The following is a 22,613-nucleotide window of genomic DNA, read 5'->3' on the forward strand; positions in this document are numbered from 1 at the left end:
TTGTGGGGCTGATATCCATGGAAAGAAACACGATCAGCATCAGGTTGGTGTCGGGAAGAGCCACAGATTCCTTCGGGCATCTCCTGCAAGCCTCGAGGGTACCTGCCCTCCTCTGGACCGCTGCATCCCTGCTCGAAAGCATCGCGGATGTTCCTCCCTCCCTCTCCCGGGTGCCAGAGGATGTGTTTAGGACCCGGGCTGAGCAGCTCCTCCTCCCTTCCAGGTCTCTCCAGGGTTATTGCTTGGTGGGAGGTAGGTTCAGGGCTCGGTGGTATGAATGAAAGAGAGAGAGAGAGAGAGAGGAAATCGGCGCTGAAAAGCTCAAACTGGAATAGCTCGCCTGTCTCCAGGCAACAGCCCTGACGCAACCGCTGGGGAAAGAAAAAAAAAAAAAAAAAAAAAAAAAAAAAAAAAAAGAGTCCCCTAAATGAGAAAAAAAAAAAAGGCAAAAAAAACAACAAACCAACCACCACACGCACAGATTGCTGGAGCGAGACACAGAGGAGGAGGAGGAGGAGGATGAGACAGGCTCCGGGAGGAGGCACTGGTGACACCGCTCTGCGAACACCAACTTGGGGAGCCGAGGTGCAAGGAGGGAGCCGAGATGTCCCTGCCATAATCCCCGATCCGACTCCAGCCCCGGTAAGTTTTGGTGCTGGTGGTGGCTTGGGGGCGACAGGGACACCCAGCACGGAGCTGTGGGGGACCCCAGGGTGGTGGGCACCGCACCGGGGGCTGGCGAGCCGGTTCTGCTGTGATGGGGTTTGCAAAGTGTCCCCCCCGCAAGCGACATTCCCTGGAGATGGCTCTCCATTGACTGGGAATGTCTGAATCCTCCTTTCCCGTGATGTTTGTGGGTTTTCTCTCAGCTGGGAGCAGCGCGGAGCTCCTCACCCTCTCCAGGAGAATTTTTTTGATTTTTTCCTCGCTGGGTGAGGTGTGACAGGGGAGCGGATGCCCTGGTTTCGGGACCATCACCTGTTGCACTCTCTGCCCCCAGCCTGGGATGTGCTGGAGCCCCGGAAACCTTTCCCGAACCTGGAAAGGTTGGTGGGGTTGTGCAGTGCAGACATGGTGGGATGAGCCTCGCAGGGCGTAGCTACCTCTGGGTTTTGAATCAAAAAAAATAAACCTGCTACCTCTGGTTTTTGAATGAAAAAAAAAAAAAACCTGTGCTGAGCAGAGCAGGTTTCCACCTGCTTGGGTCTGGCCCTCGCAGCTCACGTTTGCGCCGAGAAGGGGAAAAACAATATAAAATAACAGAATCCAGACAGAACTTCTTCAGATCCCTTTATAACAGCTTGGGGCTAATTGTTAAAATAATAGCGCCAGCTTGCAGCACGAGTGTTTGTGCCCGAACAGCCCGGGGTGTGCAGCATCCCCATCCCACAGCCCCAGGGCTGGCACCTCTTTAGGGACATCCCTCCCTGCATCCCTGCGATGCTCCCCCTGTTATTCCACAATCCGGAGCTTTCCTACATCGGAGACCTCAGCAGAGGAAGCAGGGGGGGAGGTGGGAATGGATGAAAAGCAAGTTCCTGGCTTCCAGCGAGGAGCTGATTCCTCTGGCTTTGTCTGCTCGTCCCCTGCATCCCAGGAATTCCCCACTTTTCCAGCGGGAACGAGCCTGTTTTGGCTGCCGTGCTTTTGCTCTGTGCCAGCCATCATTTCAGCACACGGGAGCCGCTGCTGGGTTTTTGCATCCCAAATCTTCTCTGCTTTCAAATTCCCATTAAATTCCCCTCCCCATCCTTCTTGGAGGGGGTTTGTACACCACAAAAATCCACCAGAACGGGAGGAATCCGGCTTGTAACAGCCCCGCAGCCATTAGGTGTTGGCAAAATGTAGCAGAGACGCTGCAGGGAAAAATAAAAAAAAATAAAAATAATCAGCCTCAGAGCAGCGTAGCCCTTCTGGGGGGAGGGAGAGGAGGGTCTGTTTGCAACCAGCTGATCTGAAATGGTTTTAAATGCCACAGTGCAGCTCAGCACTGGGAGAAGACAGGTCTGAGGACAGGGGTTGGGTGATCATGGCTTGGATAATTGGATGGGACAGGGGGCATGTAAAGGGGATTAGGGGGTCACCGAGGGGCTGACCCCACTCCCCTGATGGTGTTAACTTGGAGCCTGGGGGTCTCCAGAGACCCTGGCGTTGTCCCTGCAGGGGCTGAGCTGGGTGCTGGGCAGATTGGAGCTCAACAAAACAAAACAAAACAAAAAGGTTGGGTTGTTTGTTTTGTTTTTTGTTTTTTGTTTTTTTTTTTTTTTTTTTCTGTAAACACACCCTTGCATGCTGCATCTGGGGGAAAAATAGCTCCCCGTGCTAGTCTCCTGGGAAGGGAGCATTTCTCAGCCTGCCCTGGCTCATTCCCAAGGAATCCCAGCCCTTTTCATTACCCTGGGCACACGGCAGGGCAATGAAACGTGGCCATGCCTGGGGTGGCAGTGGGAAAAAAGGGGGAACAACCAGCTGTGCCAAGCCACAGGTGTTTTGGGGGCATCTCTGCGAACAGCTTGGCTGTGCCACCTCCAAATTTAGCTCCAAAATCTGCTGGGAGCATTGGGCAGTGCATGGAGAAGAAACCTTGCCCATGATCCATGGCTCCACAGAGCTCAGAACACACCAAGGTGAACATGGTGACTTCGCCAAGAGCCTGAAACCTTCCCTTTGCTCCTGCTCCTTAATCCTTTTCCTCCTGAGAGGAATCCTACCTGGTTTGCGCTGGTGGGTTGTAAGCACTCAGCTCCCCAGTTTGCAGCCACTTCCAGCTGACTGGAAGACTGGTTTGCTGGAATGCCAAGGATTTCCACACAAAGCCTGGAAATCTGCTGATCCAGGGGAGCCTGACTGGTCTGAAAATGGAGCTGCAAGGGTCCCTGTGAAGCAGGCAGCAGCCCCAGCCCTGCTGCCTCACCAGGAGCCTGTGTGGGGGACGCAGGAGGGATGAGGTGTAGTTGGGCAGGAAGGTGCAGATGTGTTTATTGAAACAGGTTCTGACTCTGCCTGTGATGCTGGAAATGAGCCAGGGAGAAGTGCCTCGGGGCAGGGAGTGCAAACTGGTCCCCTCTAATTTCACAGAATCACAAAATGGCTTGGGCTGGAAGGGAGGTCCTTCCATAAAGCTCATCCACCCCCTGCCATGGACAGGGACACCTTCCACTGCCCCAGGTTGTTCCAAGCCCTGTCCAGCCTGGCCTGGGACACTGCCAGGGCTGGGGCAGCCATCTCTGCATCCCTCCACTCCTCTGATGGATTTTCTGCAGCCCCCACTGCCCTCCCCTGCTCCCTTGCAATGTTCAGAGCTCTTTCTGGAGGCCATTTGGGGGAAGGAGGATGTGCTGGAGCAAACCCTCATCTTGCTCCAGGTCATATGTGAATGGAAAGCCCCTCTTTTTCCCTTTTCTCCATTTTTCTGTGAATGCCATGTCCACATTATGCTTTTAATGCCCATTTTGGTCCCATCAGTTCTGTAATTTTTCCGTGGAGAAAGGAAAAAGCTCACAGACAGGAGTGTGGCCAGTAGGTCTCCATGTGCTCAGTATCACTGAGGGCTCTGCCATGGCTCCTCCAGCATGGGCAGAGCCCTTTCCATCCTGTCCCAACCATCCTGAGCAGGCAGAGAGCATCTTGATCCTCACACACCAATTCCAGCCCTGGAGCTTGTCCTGGCTTCTCGGGATCAGACAGCTCTTCCTGGTGCTGGGATTTTGTCCTTTTCAAGGGAGGGAAGCTGAAGGTCACCAGAGACCATGCTGCTTTTCTGCAGGGGAGGATTTCAGCTGCTATAGAAGAGGATTGGGTGGGTAAACACTGAATAATAAAATCCAGGGAAAACAGCTCTCCTCGGGGTCAGTGGGATGCCCGGGGATTTGTTCTCCACCTCTGCAGGGCCCTTGTGCAGAGCCAGCAGGGTAAGGGGGGCTCTGGCAGAGCGAGGAACCCCCAGCTCACCAAATCCACACAACACAGCAGCTCCTCTCCTGACAGAGCTCATTCTGGCATGGAGAAGGGAATGAATGATGTGCAACCACTCTTAAAGGGATCCACCAGCTCCAGGGAGCTGCAGTGTTGATCCTGATGGGTCTCTCCTTCCCTCAGCCCATTCCTGAGGCCTCTGAGTCTCTGCTGCCCTGAGGATGCTCTGGAACATCCATCCAACTTCAGCCTTACTCCATTGCTATGGCAACCCCTTCTCACAGGCATCTCCTCCTCCTCTCTGCCCCTCTCCCAACCTGCAGCAGACACTCGGGGGGGGTCAGAGACCTCCAGGGGGGTCAGTCACCCCCACCCCATCCCTGTGTCATTGCTGTATGTCTTGGTTTGGAAAGACAGGTGTCTGCTAAGGAAGGCAGGAGCCTCCCCTGAAATGGAGAATGCAAACCTTCCCCACCCCTCTGAATTGCTATAAATTTTAAATTAAGGGGCTCTCAGGCAAAAATATGGGAGCAGGAAATAACAGTTCTTAAATAGGGAAAAGAAAAAAAAAGGATAAAATAAACAATGCAGTACACTAGAACAACACTGACAGAGTCAGAACCCAACCTGACACTCTGTGGGTCAGGGTGTTGGTGGCAGTCCAATTGGAAATGTGGCTGCAGCCCTCCTGGAGTGTCAGGGGTGGTTCTGCTGGAGCAGGGATCCTGTAGAGAAGGGGAGAAGGATGTATTTTTCCTCTGAATACAGTGGAAGAAGAGGCAGCTCCTGTTCCTCTGGGGAATCCAGTGGAGAAAGCTGTGCTGGTGTCTCAAAAACCTTTGGATTATATCTGGGTAGCAATGCTTGGCTCCTCCCTCTGGGCGGAGCATCTCCCAATGGGATGCTGTAGTTCTCATCATCCAGGCAGTGACATTCAATAGCTGTTATCAGCAGACGTCTCTCCAGAGGGAGGAGTGATTGTGGTCACTCAAAGAGAGAGATAAAGCAAACTGCCCACTTGACAAAGGTAATCTGCCATACAATGGTAATGGAAAACAACTTGCACTGCAATCTTCAACACTGTGCATGGAGGGAGGCAAACACTGCTCTCCCTGCACACCAGGCACTGTCCCCCACCTCTCACTCCACCACGGTGCTCCTTCATCCCACCTGTCCAGGCTCAGGGTCCGCCTCTGCTGCTGGGAGCTGCAGAGCTGGATGGGGATGCTGGCAGCTTGGATTTACTCCAGGGGTTTCCTCTGCAGGACCAGGGGGTGTCTGTGTGATCCCTGTGCAAACCTCCAGAGCAAATGATCAAGGGAAGCATATCCCATACTCCATGGATCACAGGGAGTGTCCCTGCACCCACTGGAGTGGGAGCACAAGCACGCAGATGAGACCTGGGGACACCAGAGGTGAATTCTGAATTCTGAATTCTGTACATCTCTGAAAACCCTCAGAGCTTTTTCCCTGAAGGCCAGTTGTACAGACTGACTTCTCAGTGAGAGTGAAACTGAGGCACAGAGGGGCTAAGGTGCTTTCTGAAGGTCATTCACAGGCTGAAGCATTGCCTCTGCCCTGTTTGCTCCATGCCAGAAGTGTCATCTATGGTGTGTGTGTAGCAAAAGAGCTTCTGTTAGCTGAGCTTTTCTCTCCTATCGAGGATTTTTTGCCTTCCCTGCTTTCAGAGGAGCAGAATTCCTCTAACACACACTCCTGCAGCCACTGCTGCTCCTCTGCAATAAGAAATGGTGTTACAAGAATCCACAGCCCACCAGGAACAGTGAAGGAAGAAGAATAATTTGCTCTCCACAGCTCCTCTTGGCTAATTGTTGAACTCCCAGTTTAACATTCCTGTTATTTTTCCATCCCAGGCTGGTGCTTCTGCTGATCCCTTGGGGTAGGTCAGTTGACTTCTCCAGTGGAAATCTAACACCAGAAAGAAATTAAAGGGGGTTTTTGTTGTTGTCTCAGTAACCTGTTGTGTTCTGTGCTTTCAGGATTCATCTAAGGGAAGGGGAGATTCATCTGAGTGAGGTGTGAGCCAACCCTCCCCCTGTTTTGGGGTTGAACTCGTTACCCCTAATTAGGAGTGGCACAAACTCCCTGTGGCAGGTGTGATAATGAGACAAATCAAGGATTAATCACTTAAATCCCCTCTCACAGGCCAGCCCAGGGGGAGCCAAGCTTTGGGCAGGCAGATTGGGAGGATGTGGATTTGAGCCAGGGGTAGGTTTGTTCCTGGGAGTTTGGGAGCTCTCAGGGTTTGTGTTACAGCACAAGGGCATTTTTCTCACACTTACAACTTTCAGATCTCTTTCTCCACAGCAGGTCCTTGATCCAAGTCCAAGATATTGATAGGAAATTAGAGGTGGCTCCCTTCTGCCACTTTGGAGTTTGGACAGGCTGGAGAATGCTGCCAATTTAAGGGGCGTCCCTGCAGAGGGAATGAGATTTTTCATGTTACACCAGGGAGATAGAGAAATATGGGCTGAATCAATGCTGCTTTTAGGGCAGAAAAACCAAATCTCCTCCAAAGCTGCTGGGAGTTTTGGTGACAGGGAGGGGGAGATGTCAGCAGGGTTGTGACAAAGGGGATGCTCCAAGCTGCTGTTCTGTTTTCATGGTCCAATGCTCTAAATGCTATCTGAGCTGTGCCCAGGGCTCAAATACCAGGGGCCATTGCCACCCTGAGGATTCCACACATGCTGAAAAACAGGACAAAAGAGTTTGTGTGGGGCTCTGTTTTGTAGCTGTGGCGTTCAGAAAATGATAAAAATATGATCTTTGCTGGGGATTAGCAAATCCAGTGTGGAACTGCAGCAGGCTCTGGGATTGCTGGGTTTGGGCCACCCTCAGCAATCTCCACAGAGGTCTCGTAGGATAGAGAAAAAAAATCTCAGAAACGAGGTCTTTAGAGTCATTACTTGTTTTCCTTTATTGATTTGGGGAGGCTGGAGCAGGAGGAAAGGTAAATTCATCGACATGCCCTGAGCCCTGCAGAGAACTCTTCCACCAGAGCAGCCCAGTGCTCTCCCCTCTCTTTTCCAACAGAAGGAGGAAAATTGTTGCTGTTCCAGGCACGAGAGCTGTTGGCTCCAACCTGCCAGAGTGTCTGTGTGTGCTCCTTTTCCCTGTAAAACTCTCATTAACATAAATAGGAGCAGGAAGGAGACCACAACATGAGTAATCCTCCACCCCCGCACTGTCTGTGTGTACGCTCTCAACTCCTCCTCCAGCTCGTGTGCCCCCCACACAATTGTTGGGATAAGTCTTGCTCTCACTCAGTGTTTATTTTAAATCGAATCTTCTTGCTGAAAAGGTTGGAGAGGCGTAATTATGGTCTGGATTTCAGAGCTGCACATGCCTCTGTGGGAATGGCAGGCAGAAGAATGGCTGAGTGACTCTAGGAAGCTGCACACATCCTGCCTGGTTTTCCAGGCACCTCACCAGGCAGGCAGAGGAGTGTTTTGGTTTGTGCCTGACGTTCAGAGGAGAGCTCTGGATCTATTCCTAGCTCAGCTAGAGATGAGCACACGACCTTGAGAATGTCTCCTATCTGATCCTGCTGGCAAATGAACACAGAAGCTGCCTGAGCTTAACTCTTGAGGAGTTCTCTGCCCCTCCAGGTCCCAGGGTTTGTCAGACCAGCTGTGGGCACAGCTTCCATGGTGCTGACAGGAGGAGGAGTGGGGAGGAAGCTCCTGGTTTCCCTGTGCTGCTGCTCCTAAGGGTGTTTGCAAGGGACCATTCCCACTGGACAAACTGGGCATGGCCAGTGATGGAAACCACAAGTCCAAATCTCCCTGGGTGTCTGAGCCCAGACCATGCCAGCACCCCAGGGAGTTCCTCACCTGGCTGGGACCACTGGGCCAGGAGGGAGCTGAATCCTCAGTCTGCAGCTTTGGCAAACCCAGAACTAAACCCAGATCTTAAACTGGAGGGTAGTGTGGTGTGGGGAAGAATAAATCCTTTTTTCCAGTTCTCCTTTTGACTCAAACTCCTGGGAGAAGTTTGGGTTGGCAGAATCACAGAATGGTTTTTGTTGAAAGGGACCTTAAAGATCCCACCTGCTACCATGGGCAGGGACGCCTTCCATTATCCCAGGCTCATCCAAGCCCTGTCCAACCTGGCCTTGAACACCTCCAGGGATCCAGGGGCAGCCACAGCTTCTCTGGGCACCCTGTGCCAAGGCCTCCCCACCCTCACAGCCAAGAATTTATCTCTAAAATTTAATCCAAACTTCCCCTCTTTCAGGTTGCCCTATTTCATCTGGACCTGATTTGCCCAGATGGGGAAATGTGGGTTTGCCAGGCGGAAAATCAGCAAAACCAGACATCCCAACCTCCAGGAACAGCCACTGCTGTCTCCAGAGGACTTTGGGGTCTGGGAATGTGTCCTGGCCTCCTTGGCCACCCTTCTGTGGCCCCTGGAGTTAAGATTGGAGGTGTAGGTAACCAGAGCTTTGCTGAAAGCCAGAGCCTGTCTGTTCCTGCCCCAGAGCACTCAGATAACCGAGGTGAGGTCACCCTCCCCTGCAGCACCTTGGCACTGAGCCTCTCCCAAAACCCTCACAAGAGCTGTCTCTCTTTCCTCACGCCCTTTTCCTTCTCAAAACCAATCCTTTTTCTTTTTCTTCTTCTTCTAGGTGTTCATCCAAGGCTGGTTTGGCGCTTGAAGAGGAGCCCACACCTCAGCTGTCCTCCAGGGAGCTGTGCTGAGCACCTTGTGACACCCTGGTCAAACCTTGAGGGTTCTCATCTCCATCCCTGGTCCTTCCCAGCCCACCTCTATGCCTTTGGACTTCCAGAGAGGATGGCTGTGCCCCAAATCCAAATAGAAGAGGCTCTGGACAGCATGGATGCTGGCTCTGGGGGGGTTCCTCCTCCAGATGATCACCTGAGGACCCTCAAGGCGCTGACAGAGAAGCTGAGACTGGAGACCAGGCGCCCTTCCTACCTGGAATGGAAGGCAAAGCTGGAGGAGCAGGCTTGGAAGAGCCCCCAGGACGAGGGGGACAGGGAGGACGAGGCCACCAAGGGCAAAAAGAGCCCAGGGGAGACTGTGCCCATGAGGAAGGTGCAGCTGCACCTCAATGGGAGCCCTGCCCAGGACAAGGGGACTGTCACCTCGGGGAGGATAGGTGGCTTTGAGAGCATCGACGAGGCTTTGACGTGGCTCAGGAAGGAGCTGGTGAGTGATTGCCTCTCCCTGTCCCTGCTAGCACAGATTTTCAAGAGGGATAAAAATGAAAGAGTGGGGGAACTCCTTGTTGCTACCTGCCTTCAGCCCCAGGTGGAAAAGCAACAATCAGTCATTGTGTTTTTCATCACTTGTTGTATTTTCCATCACTCATTTTGTTTTCCACACCTGGCTCTTCCAGGCCCATCTTTTGTTGTTTTTTCTTGATTCAAACCCAGACCACATTTCTGTCATCCCCCCATCCCAACCTTAGGCCTTGACTCCCACATCTGCTTATTTATGGTTGTTATGTGCTGGATATTTCACAGAAAAGGAGGGGACAAAAGTCCTTTGTCTTTTCTAGGAACCTGTGCTAGGAAAATCCAGAGAGCCAGGGCTGGAATTCACCTTTTCTCTGTCACTTTGCTATCTTGGTTTTTGGCACAAATTTATCCTGGGCCTGACCCAGCTCCCAGCTGAGCTCAGGAGTCAGCACAGCCTGGGGATAATTCCCAGGGGGATGCACCAATCCTGACAGAGCTCAAGAAATGTTTGGAAAACACTCTCAGGCACATCCAGTGATTTTGGAGTTGGCCTGTGCAGGGTCAGGAGTTGGACTTGATGATTTTGTGGGTCCCTTCCAGCTCAGGGTGTTCTGTGATTCTCTGGAGGTTGATAGGATGGGTATGTCCCTGTCAGGGCAGCTGGAGACTGAGCTCAGGTGTTCCTCACAAGAGTAGAAGCAATCAGACACCAAAACCACACTTCCCTTCTCCTCACTGGCATGAAAACTCTTTATTTTTTGGCCCAAATCACTGGAAGTGACTCATGACACGTGGCTTTGTTTCTGTTGCCCAGTTGGAATTTTGCCTGTGAGTCCCAGCAGGAATATTTGCAGCAGGAGCTGGGACCTCACTTGTGGCCAACACTTGTGAAAATGTTCCTGTGCAGACACTTTGTTTTTGAGAGAAGCACTGAAATCTTTGAGGAAAGTTTCTGACAAAAATAAATAACAGTTTTAAAGATTTCTTTATGACTTTTGCTTCAGATAATGTTGATTTGTCAACTTTCTGTTGCTGCATTCACCCAACTCTGCTAGTCCCCACAGGATTTATTTACAGAGGTAGTTCTGGATATTCTGGTGAGTTTGTTTCTTAGAATCATGCTTTCAGGAATTCAGGACTATTAGGAACAGCTTTGAGATGATCCCCTACAAGCCCTCAGTGCTTTGGAGAACCTCAGCTCTGGATCTCTGACCTGAATCTGGGTGCAATCTTAAATTCACACTTGATGGAAACTCTGAATCTCAAGATGATCAAAGAGAGTAAGAAGCAGATTTTCCTTCTCAGAACCCTGGATTTGAAAAGATTTGGGGTTTTCTTTCAATCTCTGCCCATGATGGAAGTACAAATTGTCTCAGAGTCTGACTCTACCCCCAGACTGGGGTGTGGTGTCTAAACCACCATCTGTCAAAAACTGAAAGTTTGAATTAAAGACGAGAAAAGGCCAAGCAAACCCTAATTGTTCCTCACTTTCCATTTCCCAGCCACTTAATTACACCAGTCTTTGCTGAATCTGGACGTGACTGGTAATTTAGAACAATTTCCCCAAAAAGAGAGAGCAATTTTTTGACTGACCACAGGGTGAAATAGCTGAGCTGGAGGCACGAGTGTGGGTAAGAGCTGCCAGCACAGCCAGGCCATCCCATCACATGGTGCTGGAACAAAAAGGTGCATTTCACATTACATTTCAAGGATGAAATGTAGTTTCTTGTCAAATAAAGGAGCAAGCTTCCAAAGATCCCAACACAGACAAGATTTTTCCTCTTGTTGTGGTAGCAGAGCCATCAGGGAGGCTCCAGAGCAGGGCGATGCTCAGAAAACAACCAGAACCCGGGCTGATCCTCCAGTGTGGGCATCGTGGGAGGGGGAATTCTGCCTCTCTCAGGTGAAACCCCACCTGCAGAGCTGCCTCCAGATCTGGGATCCAACCTCAGAGGGGCCTGGAGCTGCTGGAGAGAGTCCAGAGGAGGCACCAGGATGAGGAGGGGGATGGAGCAGCTCTGCTGTGAGGAAAGACTGAGAAAATTGGGATTGTTCAGCCTGGAGAAAGCTTCAGGATAACCTACTTGTGGTCTTTTAGTTCCTGAAGCAGCTTACAAGAAAGATGGAGAGGGACTTTGGATAAGGACCTGGAGGGACAGGACAAGGGGCAATGGCTTCCTGCTGCCAGAGGTCAGGGATAGATGCAATATTGGGAAGGAGTTGTTCCCTGTGAGCGTGGGGAAGGCACCCAGAGAAGCTGTGGCTGCCCCTGGATCCCTGGAAGTGTCCAAGGCCAGACTGGACAGGGCTTGGAGTGACCTGGGATAGTGGAAGTTGTCCCTGTCCATGGTAGGCTGGAACAAGATAATTAAGGTCCCTTCCCACCCAAACCCTCCCATGATTCTGTGATCCCACAAAGTGGTTATTTAGGGCCTGTAGGATTCCCCTTGCCAACGAAGAGGCGAAAGCTGGTGAATGTGGAGATTCTTTCCATGCAGGAAAGAAGTGCAGCAGCCCTGTCCTTAGGGAGGGAAATGCAGAGTGTGCAGCTCCATCAGCCCCAACAACCCTCAGCACAGCACAGCTCTCAGCCTGTTCGGGCTCGGTTGTTTCAACAGCTTCACCCTGGAATGGTTCTGGCTTGTCCCAGGGAGCTCCTGCCAAGCACTTGGAGCTTCAGGAGTTTGCACATGATGAGGACTGTTCCCATCAGGCAGCTGGTACAGGACCACCCAGTTCTGGATTTAACTCTGTCCCAGCCAAAAGCAGCAGAGGCAGGAGAGTAAATTTGGTGCTATTATAGAAGGGTTTAGGCTGGGAAAGCCCTTTAAGATCACTGAGTCCAACCACTCCCCAGCACTGCCAAGGCCAGCATTAAACCATGTCCCCAAGCCACATCCACACAGCTTTCAAATCCCCCCAGGGATGGGGATTCCTCCTCTGCCCTGGACAATGCTTTTGCTGAAGAAATTTTTTCCTAATATCCAATTTAAACCTCTCTTGGTGCAATTGGAGGCCATTTCCTCTTGCCCTCCCTCTCTCTTGTCACTCCCAATCCACACAAAAGCCATCATCTGACACTGCAAGGAATTTTCCTTTGTGTTTTCAGAGTCTGCTCTGATTTGACTTCAGCCAGGTTCAGGCTGCTCATGTTGAGCAGTAAAGCAAAAGACAAAACCCAAGGTTTTATTGTCCATCTGCTGTCAGAACCCAAGACATTCCTCTAACTGCCCTAAAAGTCCCAAAACCCTGGCAGGAGGCTCAGAGACCTTAGCACAGAGTCAAAGACACCTGTGCCTTCAATTTTAACCCATGGAAACAATTACCAACCTTATGGGAAAAGTTAGAAGCCACAAAAATTTGAATTAAATTATAGTAAATTTATCACAAAGTGAAAAAGTAAAAATTTCAAGTTTCTAGAATAGAAGTTCAAAAAGCAAAATAAACAATCTAAGCATGTCCTGTCTTTCTTCTTCTTCTTGTCCTCCAACTTCTGCGGTGACAGTAACACTTTTAAATTAGTTTAAGACAAACTGTCTAACTTAGGTAATAAGTATTTGAAAATTATTGTAAATAAAGTACATGCAGTTTTAAGTATAAAAAGATAAGACCGTCCTGAGAGCAGTCAGTGTGTGCCTCAACCTGACCTGCTGGACAGACTCCACAAGTCCAAAAGAAAACGTATGAGATAAGAGAAAATAAACAGCCTTAAAAATCAGAGCTGAAGAATCCCAACTTCTTTGAGTGCAAAGCTGAGAAAAAATACTTTTTAATACCCCAAGAGCCATTCCAGCAAGGACAAACCCAAAAATCTGCTTTTCCGGGCCTGTCACCTCAGGTGACCCGTGCCAGACCCAGGTCTGTGGGACTGACACAAACCCACAGAGCCTCAGCTGGGCCCTGCTGAGAACCTGCCCCCGAGAAGCTGATTTATTCAGACATGCAAACTGCTCTTGTTTTTGCGCTGAGAGGCTCTGTGGAGGTGTAGGAGCAAATTGCAGCTCTCAGCATGTGCTGAGCTGCCCCGGGGCTGGAGCATTTCCCTCCCCAGCTCCTCCTGCCTCCTCTGTGCCCTTGTGTTTGCCTTTGCACGGTCAAGCGTGGCAGCTCCTCGTCTGTGCTGAGAGCAAAACCATCACCAGGCCAGGGAGGGTGACAGACTCGACGGCTGGAGGGGTCACACTTTGCTTTTTGAAATTTGCCAGATTTTACAAGTTATGAAATTAAGCGCTCAAAGTCCTCTCCCTCCTAAGTATGGCTAAAGTGCAACCCTGTGAATAGAGACATCTTAGAATAGTTCTAACTTTGTCCTTTTAGGAAAAATGAGTTTTCTATCTCAAATTCACCAGTTTGGCACTGAAATTTGAGGGATGTGAGCCAGAAATGCAGGAAAGACCTGAAAAGAAACACAAATGTCTGGGAAAACATAAAACACCTGTGTCCTGTTGGTCAGATTAAAAAAAAAATTAAATATTAAGTGCTTTTATTTCCATTTGGGACACTCATATTGGCTGACCAAGTGCTTGAGTGAATTTAAACAATGATGCAGCACCAAATTTCCTCATTATGAGGGTGGAAAGGCCCTGGCACAGGGTGCCCAGAGAATCTGTGGAGTCCCCATTCTTGGAAGTGTCCAAGGCCAGGTTGGAGAATGCTTGGAGGCAACCTGGGACAGTGGAAGGTGTCCCTGCCCATGGCAGGGGGTGGAACAGAATGAGTTTTAAGATCCTTTCCAACCCAAACCATTCTGTGACTCTGTGACCTCTACTGTTAAATTTCTGAAACTAGGGAAGAGTTTAGGATTTATTATGGAACAGGACCATCCCCAAGGGTCAGTTTGGGTGCAGCCACTCTGTTTTGGGGAGAGAGGGAGCCAACAGTGAGGAAGAGTGAGATTTGGGACCCACAACATGGTCCAGTTGGAAAAGAAATCTCTCCTGGTGGTGGTGGTGAACTCTCAGGCACTCCAGAAGGAGGAGGGATAACTCAAACCATTCTGTGACCTCCACTGTTAAATTGCTGAAACTAGGGAAGAGTTTGGGATTTATTATGGAACAGGACCATCCCCAAGGGTCAGTTTGGGTGCAGCCACTGCTTTAGGGAAAGAGGGAGCCAACACAGCCTAAACAACAGTGAGGAAGAGTGAGATTTGGGACCCACAACATGGTCCAGCTGGCAAAGAAAGCTCTCCTGGTGGTGGTGGAGAACTCCCAGGCACTCCAGAAGGAGCTGGGATAACTCATCTGGGGCTGTGGGCTGCACCACAAGGGCGTGAGCACCTACAATTAGATATAACAGGGCGGCATCTGAGCACCTCTGAAGAAGCCCCAAATTAAAACACAGACAATGAGGACTTGTCTAAAGGGTTTGGCAAGGATCTGACAAGTGTCCTCTGCTTCTTTGTGCTGGCGCTCAGGAAAGTGCCAATTGACATTTCAGTTTCTTTTGATCTTTTGGAAAGAAAAAAGGGCTGGCCCTGTGGGAGCAGCTGCCTCTCCACAGATGAACCCCCTGAGCTTCATGGGCCAGGCTGGGACTTCATCCATGGGATTCTTCTCTTTTGGGAAGAGAGGGAAATCTCAAAGAGCTCCTCATCTGCATGCCTCGAGGTGCTGCCTGCTGAAAATCCCCCAAAAGCAATGCAGAGAAAAGATGGGCTGCTGGAAATGGGAAAATTATTGGTCTTCCTGTCTGTTGAAAGGCAAAATTGAAGGTAATTGCTTGTAGCAATTTAGGATGAGCCACCTAGACTGGTAATCAGGAAAAAATATAACCAGAGTTTTCTCTCCCTCACCCCTGTTACACATCCCTGGAAGACTTTGAGGCTCAATCCAAGCATAAAATCCCTCCCAGGTTCCTAAGATCTGGTGGTCCAGCTTTGCATTTAAATCCAGCAGTTACTTCTCTGCCAGGAAGGATCTGAATTTGGTTCCTTTTCCAGCCTGGGAAGTTCAGCCTGGCATCCTGTACTCTCCAACAACATTCCCCACCCATGCTGGTGAGAAACACCTGGGGCTGGGTGTACAGAGAGGGACAGAATGTGTTAAAATGTTGGTTTTCATGAGCAAGACACACTTAAGGTTCTTTTTGCCCTGGCCATGAGAAGATCAAAGGAAATCCAAAGCCTGGCTTCTGCTGGATGCTTCCCATGGGTTTTTCCAGGATGCTGCACCCATGTGTGGGATCCTGCTGCTGCCTCACATGGACAAACTGGACTGTGGAGTTCCCTCCTGGGTGAACCCTGCAAACCAAAAACCCCACAGCTCCCCGTGGTGTGGCCCCTGTAATCCCATTATTCATTGCCAGGCAGATTTGTGGAGCTCTGCTGGCCTGACAACTCTGCTGCTTTTAAAGGGACATCACTCATCCTTTCCAGTGATTGTTTGGTCCTCAGCATGGAGCAGGGGGAATGGCTTTAGTATTTGTGTAGAGCCTGTGGGAAAGAGAAGGAGAATGAGGATTTCTGGCTGAAATTCCTCTAAATATTCTGGGATGGTTTGAACAGAGTAGTGTTTAATGGATTTCTGGGTTCTGGCTGAAATTCCTCTGAATATTCTGGGGGGGGGATTTGAACAGAGCAGTGTTTAATGGGACAGGGATGCAGGACAGGGGGTTTGCATCCCAAGCCAAGCCCCAGGGATGAGTGTGGGGAGTGAGAGTTCATGCCCTGCAGAGCAGCTCGACTTTAGTTCTCCACTCTCTGCCCAGCTGCCTCCTCAGGAGCTGTCACCAAGCAAGGAACTCCCAAGCCCTTGGGAAGACAAGGCAGCCTTCCAAGGAGCACAGGCAGTGCCAGCCCTCATCCCATCTTCCATCCCCTCCTTCTGCACATCATCCCCTCATAGAAACATGGAATTGTTAAGGAAAAGCCCTCAAAGATCATTGAGTCCAGCTCTTAACCCAGCACTGCCAAGTCTGCCACTAAACCATGTCCCCAAGTGCCACATCCGCATGGTTTTAGTCAACCACTGCCAGGCTTTGTTCCTTATCTTCATTTTCTAGAGGGCTTTGCCTTCCAGCTTGTGGGAAATCAAACGGATTCCTCAAAAGAGGGAAAACAAGAACCAGTCAAAAAATGTAAAGCTGGTTTGCAAGAGAAAAAAAGCACCTATAACTCACAGATCTCGGCACAATGGCCTCATAATTCTCTTTTAAATGATGTTGGGTTTTTTGGTTTTTTTTTCTTTTGGCAGCAGTGGCTTTTTTAATCCCACATTCTTCCAAATATTCAATGAAAGCCTTTGTTGGCATTTCTTAGGTAACTTGATACACCAAGAAGAAAGAATGACCCAGGGTCACTTCAATAACACCTGTGATCATCTCCTGATAAAATGTCAGCGTTTGTTGTGAGACAGGGCAAACATCAACAGAATAGAGGTTTTTTGTTTTTACTGTAACACAGGTGGAAGAATAAAATCTGCCAAGTGGCATTGCTCTGCTGGGAGCGCAGGTTATGAGGTCTGAGAAGAAATAGTGGGGCTTTTTTGATAAAGGTAAATGACCACAATTTGAGAGAGATTTCCTGAGAGAGAGAGAGAGATTCACTCAGAGATTGGTACAAAGGTGACTTAATCCTCTCCAGACAGCCAAGCTGGAGTCTTATTTCATCAGGCAAGGTCCTCCAGGATACCTCTGTAGTGTCAGAGAATCATCAAATGGTTTGGGTTTGAAGGGATTTAGACATTAGAAAAGAATTCTTCCCTGTGAGAGTGGTGAGGCCCTGGCACAGGTTCCCATCCCTGGAAGTGCCCAAGGCCACGTTGGATGGGGCTTGGAGCAACCTGGGATAGTGGAAGTTGTCTCTGCCCATGTCAGGGAGTGGGATTGGATGAGATTTAAGGTCTCTTCCAACCCAAACCATTTTGGGATTCTCTGCTTGCCTGGAGGAGGAGGGATTATGGCAAAAACTAAAGCAACCCTGAGGCTGCTTTGTTTCACACCATCCTTGCAGCAGCCCTCAGAAAGGGTAATGGAAAGGTCTCATGTGGGAATATCAGGGTCCTTGTGGGGTCTCTCAAGGGGAACTTTCCTTCCTCCCTTCCCTTCTGCATCTTCACGCACAAGCCACCAGGCTAGGAATAATTTACTTCCTTCCCCCAGAGCTGCATCTGCACCCACAAACTGAGCAGTTCATTTCCAGGCCTGGAGGGAAACCGATATGGTCTAATCACATCCAGGAAAGGAAATTTATCCTATAACACAGAGCCACAGAGTCCTAGAACTGGCTGAGTTGGAAGGGGCCTTGGAGATCATCCTGTTCCAGCCCCTTCTGGTAAGCCTGTTCAGCTTCTTTTCTCTGTAGCTTTTGTGGTTTTGTTGCTTTTCTGTGGCTCAATCCACAGAATATGGATTGAGGAGGGAAGTGGGGTGGGAAGTGGGAATTGTCTTGATTTGCTTTTCCAGCCCTGCCTTCTCTTGTTTGCCAGGGTGATTCCCACACCGAGTGTTCACTCCTTCCTTCACTAACCACAGCATCCTGTGGCAATGAATTTTCTTAATTATGAGCTAGAATTTCTTTTTTAATAAAAAATCTCTTTCCTTTCATTACTTCTGAATCTTCCACCTTCTCAAGCCAGGTGCCAGGGGAGAAAAAAATACCTCCAAAACACTTAGATCATTAGCTTGGAGGTTGTAGTTCTCTGTCCTGTGGGAAACCATGGAGATCCCATCCTGAGAGCCACTTCAAATCACTGAGATAAAATAAACCACAGGGGAGGTGGACTCTGTCATGGGCCAGCTCTGATTTATGCAGGGTGGAAACCCAGGCTGAGTATTTGGGGATCAGTTATTTGGTGTTCTTTTAATTGGCCTTTTCCACCTCTAATTGCTCTGTCTCCCTGTGGCTGCTGCCTTATGAGCAAAATTAATTTGGGCTTTGTTTAATGTTGAGATGGAGGCTCTGAAGCCTGATAGATACCCAAGCCAACAGCCCTGGCACGGCTTTAATTCCACTTTTCTGGTGCTCCTGAAAACATGAGCAGGCACAGAATTTCTCGATTGTTAAAAATTCCCAATTCCAAGCTGGTATTTTTTTGGGATGCATTGTTGGCTTGGAAGATCCCTGTCTCCCTTACAGATTTAGCACCGCTAGATGAATTCACAGAACCAGCTAGGTTAGAAAAGATCTTTGAGACTGAGTCCAACCTATGACCCGATACCACCTTGTCAACCATGACATATTTTTTTAAAACACCTGAGACTTGTCTTGGTTTGGAAAGACAGGAATCTGCTAAGGAAGGCAGGAGCCTCCCCTGAAATGGAGAATGTAAACTCTCCCCACCCCTCTGAATTGCTATAAATTTTAAACTAAGGGGCTCTCAGGCAAAAATATGGGAGCAGGATTAACAGTTCTTTAATAGGGAAGAAAATAAAAGGATAAAGTAAATAATACAGTAAACTAAAACAACACTGACAGAGTCAGAACACAACTTGACACCCTGTGGGTCAGGGTGTTGGTGGAAATCCAATTAGAATTGTGGCTGCAGTCCTCCTGGAATGTCAGGTGTGGATCTCTGGAGCAGGGATCCTGTAGAAAAGAGTGTAGTCGTCTTCCAAAAATCCAGTGGAAGAAGCAGCTGCTGTTCTTCTGGGGAATCCCATGGAGAACCTGTGTTGGTATTCCAGGATCTCCAGATTATATCTGGGTAGCAATGTTTGGCTCCTCCCTCTGGGCAGAGCATCTCCCAATGGGATGCTGTAGTTCTCATCAGTCATGCAGTGACATTCAATAGCTGTTATCAGCAGATGTTCCCCCCCAGAGGGAGGAGTGGGTGTGGAAGAGATAAGGCAAACTGCCTACTTGACAAAAGACAACTGCCATACAGATGGCCAATAGAATACATCTTGCCTTGTTGCAGTGTGATTTCAGGATTTACCTTAGAACCTCGGGTCCTTCCACTGATCATTCCTTCCCAGGTGTGTCAATCACCTCTCTTTCCCTTCCCTGACCCTTTCCAGCACTGTCTGTCAGTCCTGGAGTTCCAGAAGAGCCTTGAGTGACTGGCAGATTCAAAGGATGCCCTCTACCCCCGGGGGGACATTGGGCCATCCAGGTGTCCTTTGTCCCTTAAGATCTCCTCTCCCGTACCTGGTTGGTGGCTCCCTGCCCCTTCCCTCCCCCTCTCCCTGGGGTTAAAAGGAACAGCAACCACATGGTCAGGGAGTTCTGTTGGAGCTGTTGTTGGATTCAGAGGCCTGTGGGTCAGAATAAAGCTCTGGATCCAAACCCTCCATCAGAACAGACTCCTTTCCTTCACCATCACCTTAAAGCTTCTACACCAGAGGTAACCTGAGGAGCAGACCCTGTTACAGGGAAAGCTCCATCCCAGCACCATCAGAGCTCTTGCATGCCTAGACTTGTCTCCACTTGCCCAGCTGCAGCACCCAGCTAGCCAAAAGTGTCTCTGGAGTGAAACACCACAGTGGCCTCTATTTGGTTCAGCAGCAAGGGCCAGACAAGACAAGGCAGATCCCATCCAGCTATATTGGGAATATTCCAACATTGCCTTGCAATCTGGCACAAGCCTCGAGCAGGGAGGCAGCAAATTCACCACTAAAACCCCTCTCCCCTCCCCTTTTCCAGGCAGAAATGCGCCTGCAGGACCAGCAGCTGGCCAGGCAGCTGATGCGGCTGCGCAGCGACATCAACAAGCTGAAGATCGAGCAGACGTGCCACCTGCACCAGCGCATGCTCAACGACGCCACCTTCGAGCTGGAGGAGAGGGACGAGCTCGCCGACCTCTTCTGTGACTTCCCCCTGGTCAGCTCCTTCAGCCTCTCCACGCCCCTCAAGCTCATCGGGGTCACCAAGATGAACATCAACTCCCGCCGGTTCTCGCTGTGCTGAACGGGGAGGGGAAGGAGAGGGAAGGATGGGGGAGGAAAGGGGAGAGGGCTCTCTCTGCCTCGAGAGGCCAGCGAGGAGAGAGCTTCACTGGGGAGCTGGTCTTGGTGGCGGAGTGGAGATTGGCACTGGAACGGCCTGGGGATGCTCATGGGGAAGGCAGGACCTGCGTGGAAGAAGCCTGGAGAGCATCCAGACCCAACACACGCACTCGGCTCCTTTGCCAAGCCCCTTCTCCTCCTCTTCCTCCCACAGGACGCAGCTCGGTGTGGGTGGTTGTGCTCAAAAATCAAAGGAGGGGTCAAAAATCAGCCACAAAGCAAAATCCCTCTTCCCTTCCCCTCCTCCCACGCTGGAGCAACATTGCTTTCCTCCATGGATGTTCCCTTGGGCACCAGCCCTCAGCGCCTGCTGCTCCAAGTGTGGGATCCATGGGGCTGTTTCAGGTGGGAAGTTGATTTCCAATGGGAAGGAGCCCTCCCATCAGCAAAGGACTGTGGGTTAAATGGTACCAGCCCCAAGAAATGGTGAGAAGATGTGTTTGTTGGATTACTCCATAGAGTCCAGGGCACTACAGCTTCATTTTGCCTGTGGTATAGATGATGGACTCACCATGGGCACATTCAGACATTCCAGCTGACCAGAAGTCTCCTGTGTGCCCTGGAAGTCATACCCAGAGCAATACACGTTTCTGATCCTGTTGGATCCTGTTGTCAGCCCCAAGACCGCCTGTGGTTCACCCTGCAAACAAGGAAATGTTGTTTCCTGTCAGAGAAATCCCCAGGCTGACACCCCCCAACAGCAGCACCAGCAAACCCTGGATCCTCTGTAGCAGCACACATCCATCAGAGAGAGGGACTTCAAGAGGAGAAAGGGGATTTTTGGGTTACAAACTCAAAATGGGACTTAAAATTAAAGGGAGAAATTGCTGTGATGAGCTTTGGACCTGCAGCAACACGGGGGGGTCCCTCCCTGCCCAGCAGAATGTGAGATGGATGCTGTGTTTTCTTGCCTTTCAGTGCACACAGCTGCCCATACCTGGCACGGGGGGCAGAGACCTCTGGTGCTGCCCAGCAAGGGACTCCAGAGGTCTTGCCATGGCAATTTTGGGACACCTGGCACCCAAGACAGTGCAGATCAAGTGTGGACGCCTTCAGGCTTTTGCCCCTGTGCCCACCCCGCTCCTGACCCTGTCAGAGTGGAACAATCCTGCTCATGGTGCCCATACCCATGGCAGGAGGGTTGGAATCAGATGATCTTTATGGTCCTGTCCAACCCAAATCATTCTAGGATCTCAGCCCAGCTCAGCTCCTCCCCACGTGCTTGAGCAGGAGCAGCTCTTGGCTGAGCAGACCTGGCTGTGCCCAAGGCCTGGGGAGGAGCAGGAGGAGCAGCCCCACTGCTCTGGAAGCTGTGGCTGTGTCGATGTGCCTGTAGCTGTCTGTGAGCTCTGTGTGTGTGTGTGTCAGTCGCTGTGTGTCCATCTGAGCCCACAGGACGCCTCTCCCATGAGGCTCCAGGTTGGGTTCTTGCCTTTGTTCCGAAATGCGATGGGAACCGCGATCCAGCGAGGATCCGATGTGCCTGGGAACATGCAAGGAGGTTGTCACACCTGGAGCTCCACAGAGAGCTCTAGATTGGTGCAGAGAGGACAAATAATTTGTATTCCTCCACAGGTCTGCACAGTAGGGATGAATTAAGGGGTTCACAGATATGTGGGACTGAGGGCTTTGAGATGAGATCAGTCCTTCATCCCCACAACCCCTGGGTGATGCCTCCCCATCCACCCCAAAGCTCCCTCATCTTTCTGCTAAGGAAAGCAGAATTTTAGGCACCAGAGCTTTATCTATACCATCAGCACCACGCCTGGGTGCTGATTCTTGTGCTCCCCAGGTGAGGAAGGTTTATTTTGGGTTGTGACCAGGCTGTCACTTGGCCTCTGGACAAGACAACCAGCCATGGTGCCATTCAGTTTACTAGGAACAGCCTTACTTCCCCATGGACATCTTGGAAAAAAAAAAACAAACCACCTCATTAAAATTCTTCTTTGTTTACTTTTTTCATAAAAATAAATCAGTTTTGTGTCTCACATGTTGATTTTTAGAGATGTTTTAAATCAGAAGAAAGACATTATGGTTTTTCCATGAAAATAATGCCTTGGAAAGGGGGATTTGTTCTCTCTAGGGTCAAATGGAATGGAGTACAGGGTGGGCCTGCCTTTGGGCTCTTGTCTGGAAGCCAAAAGCAGGGGTTAATTCAAGCACAGTCTTAGTGGATCATTACACGTGGCAGTAGAAAATCAGACGTCTGGGTTCCAGACATTTATTTTCTGCATTAAGGGGGAAGAGGGATGAGTGTAACTGCCAGCTGTTTGTCAAAATGCACAATTTTTTAATTATAAAGCCTCTGTCTGTATTGACTTCTGCCTCTGGTCTCTCAGTGTGTTGGGGAAGCACCAGGATGGTTTGTTCCAGGGTTACAGGTGTGCCAGATTTTTTCCTGGCAGGTTTTTTGTATCCACTCAAGCCCATCAGCTCCACCTGGCAGTCCAGGAGAGATGGGAGGAAAATTAGGTTGGAGCACATATGGTGTGTTTGGACAAAAACCTATGGGAAAGAAAGCAAAAAAAA

General features: G+C 50.1%; 1 protein-coding gene across 1 annotated transcript; it reads left to right on the forward strand.

Annotated features, from left to right (window-relative positions):
• The first annotated feature begins 455 nt into the window (after window positions 1-455).
• On the forward strand, window positions 456-22,402 carry FAM167A (family with sequence similarity 167 member A). Its single transcript, XM_063153170.1, has 3 exons — window positions 456-642; window positions 8,564-9,108; window positions 19,723-22,402. Exons 2-3 carry the CDS (start codon window positions 8,731-8,733, stop codon window positions 19,984-19,986), a joined length of 642 nt encoding a protein of 213 aa, XP_063009240.1. The 5' UTR covers window positions 456-642; window positions 8,564-8,730; the 3' UTR covers window positions 19,987-22,402.
• Window positions 22,403-22,613: the final 211 nt, after the last annotated feature.

The sequence above is a fragment of the Melospiza melodia genome, chromosome 3 (assembly GCF_035770615.1).
Source record: "Melospiza melodia melodia isolate bMelMel2 chromosome 3, bMelMel2.pri, whole genome shotgun sequence".
NCBI classification, from domain to species: Eukaryota; Metazoa; Chordata; class Aves; order Passeriformes; family Passerellidae; genus Melospiza; species Melospiza melodia.

Excerpts from the sequence above, each read along its gene's own strand:
- FAM167A (XM_063153170.1), top strand. The coding sequence starts at position 8,731 with ATGGCTGTGCCCCAAATCCAAATAGAAGAGGCTCTGGACAGCATGGAT. Across the intron at positions 9,109-19,722 it reads CGTGGCTCAGGAAGGAGCTG|GCAGAAATGCGCCTGCAGGA; the intron begins GTGAGTGATTGC and ends CCCCTTTTCCAG.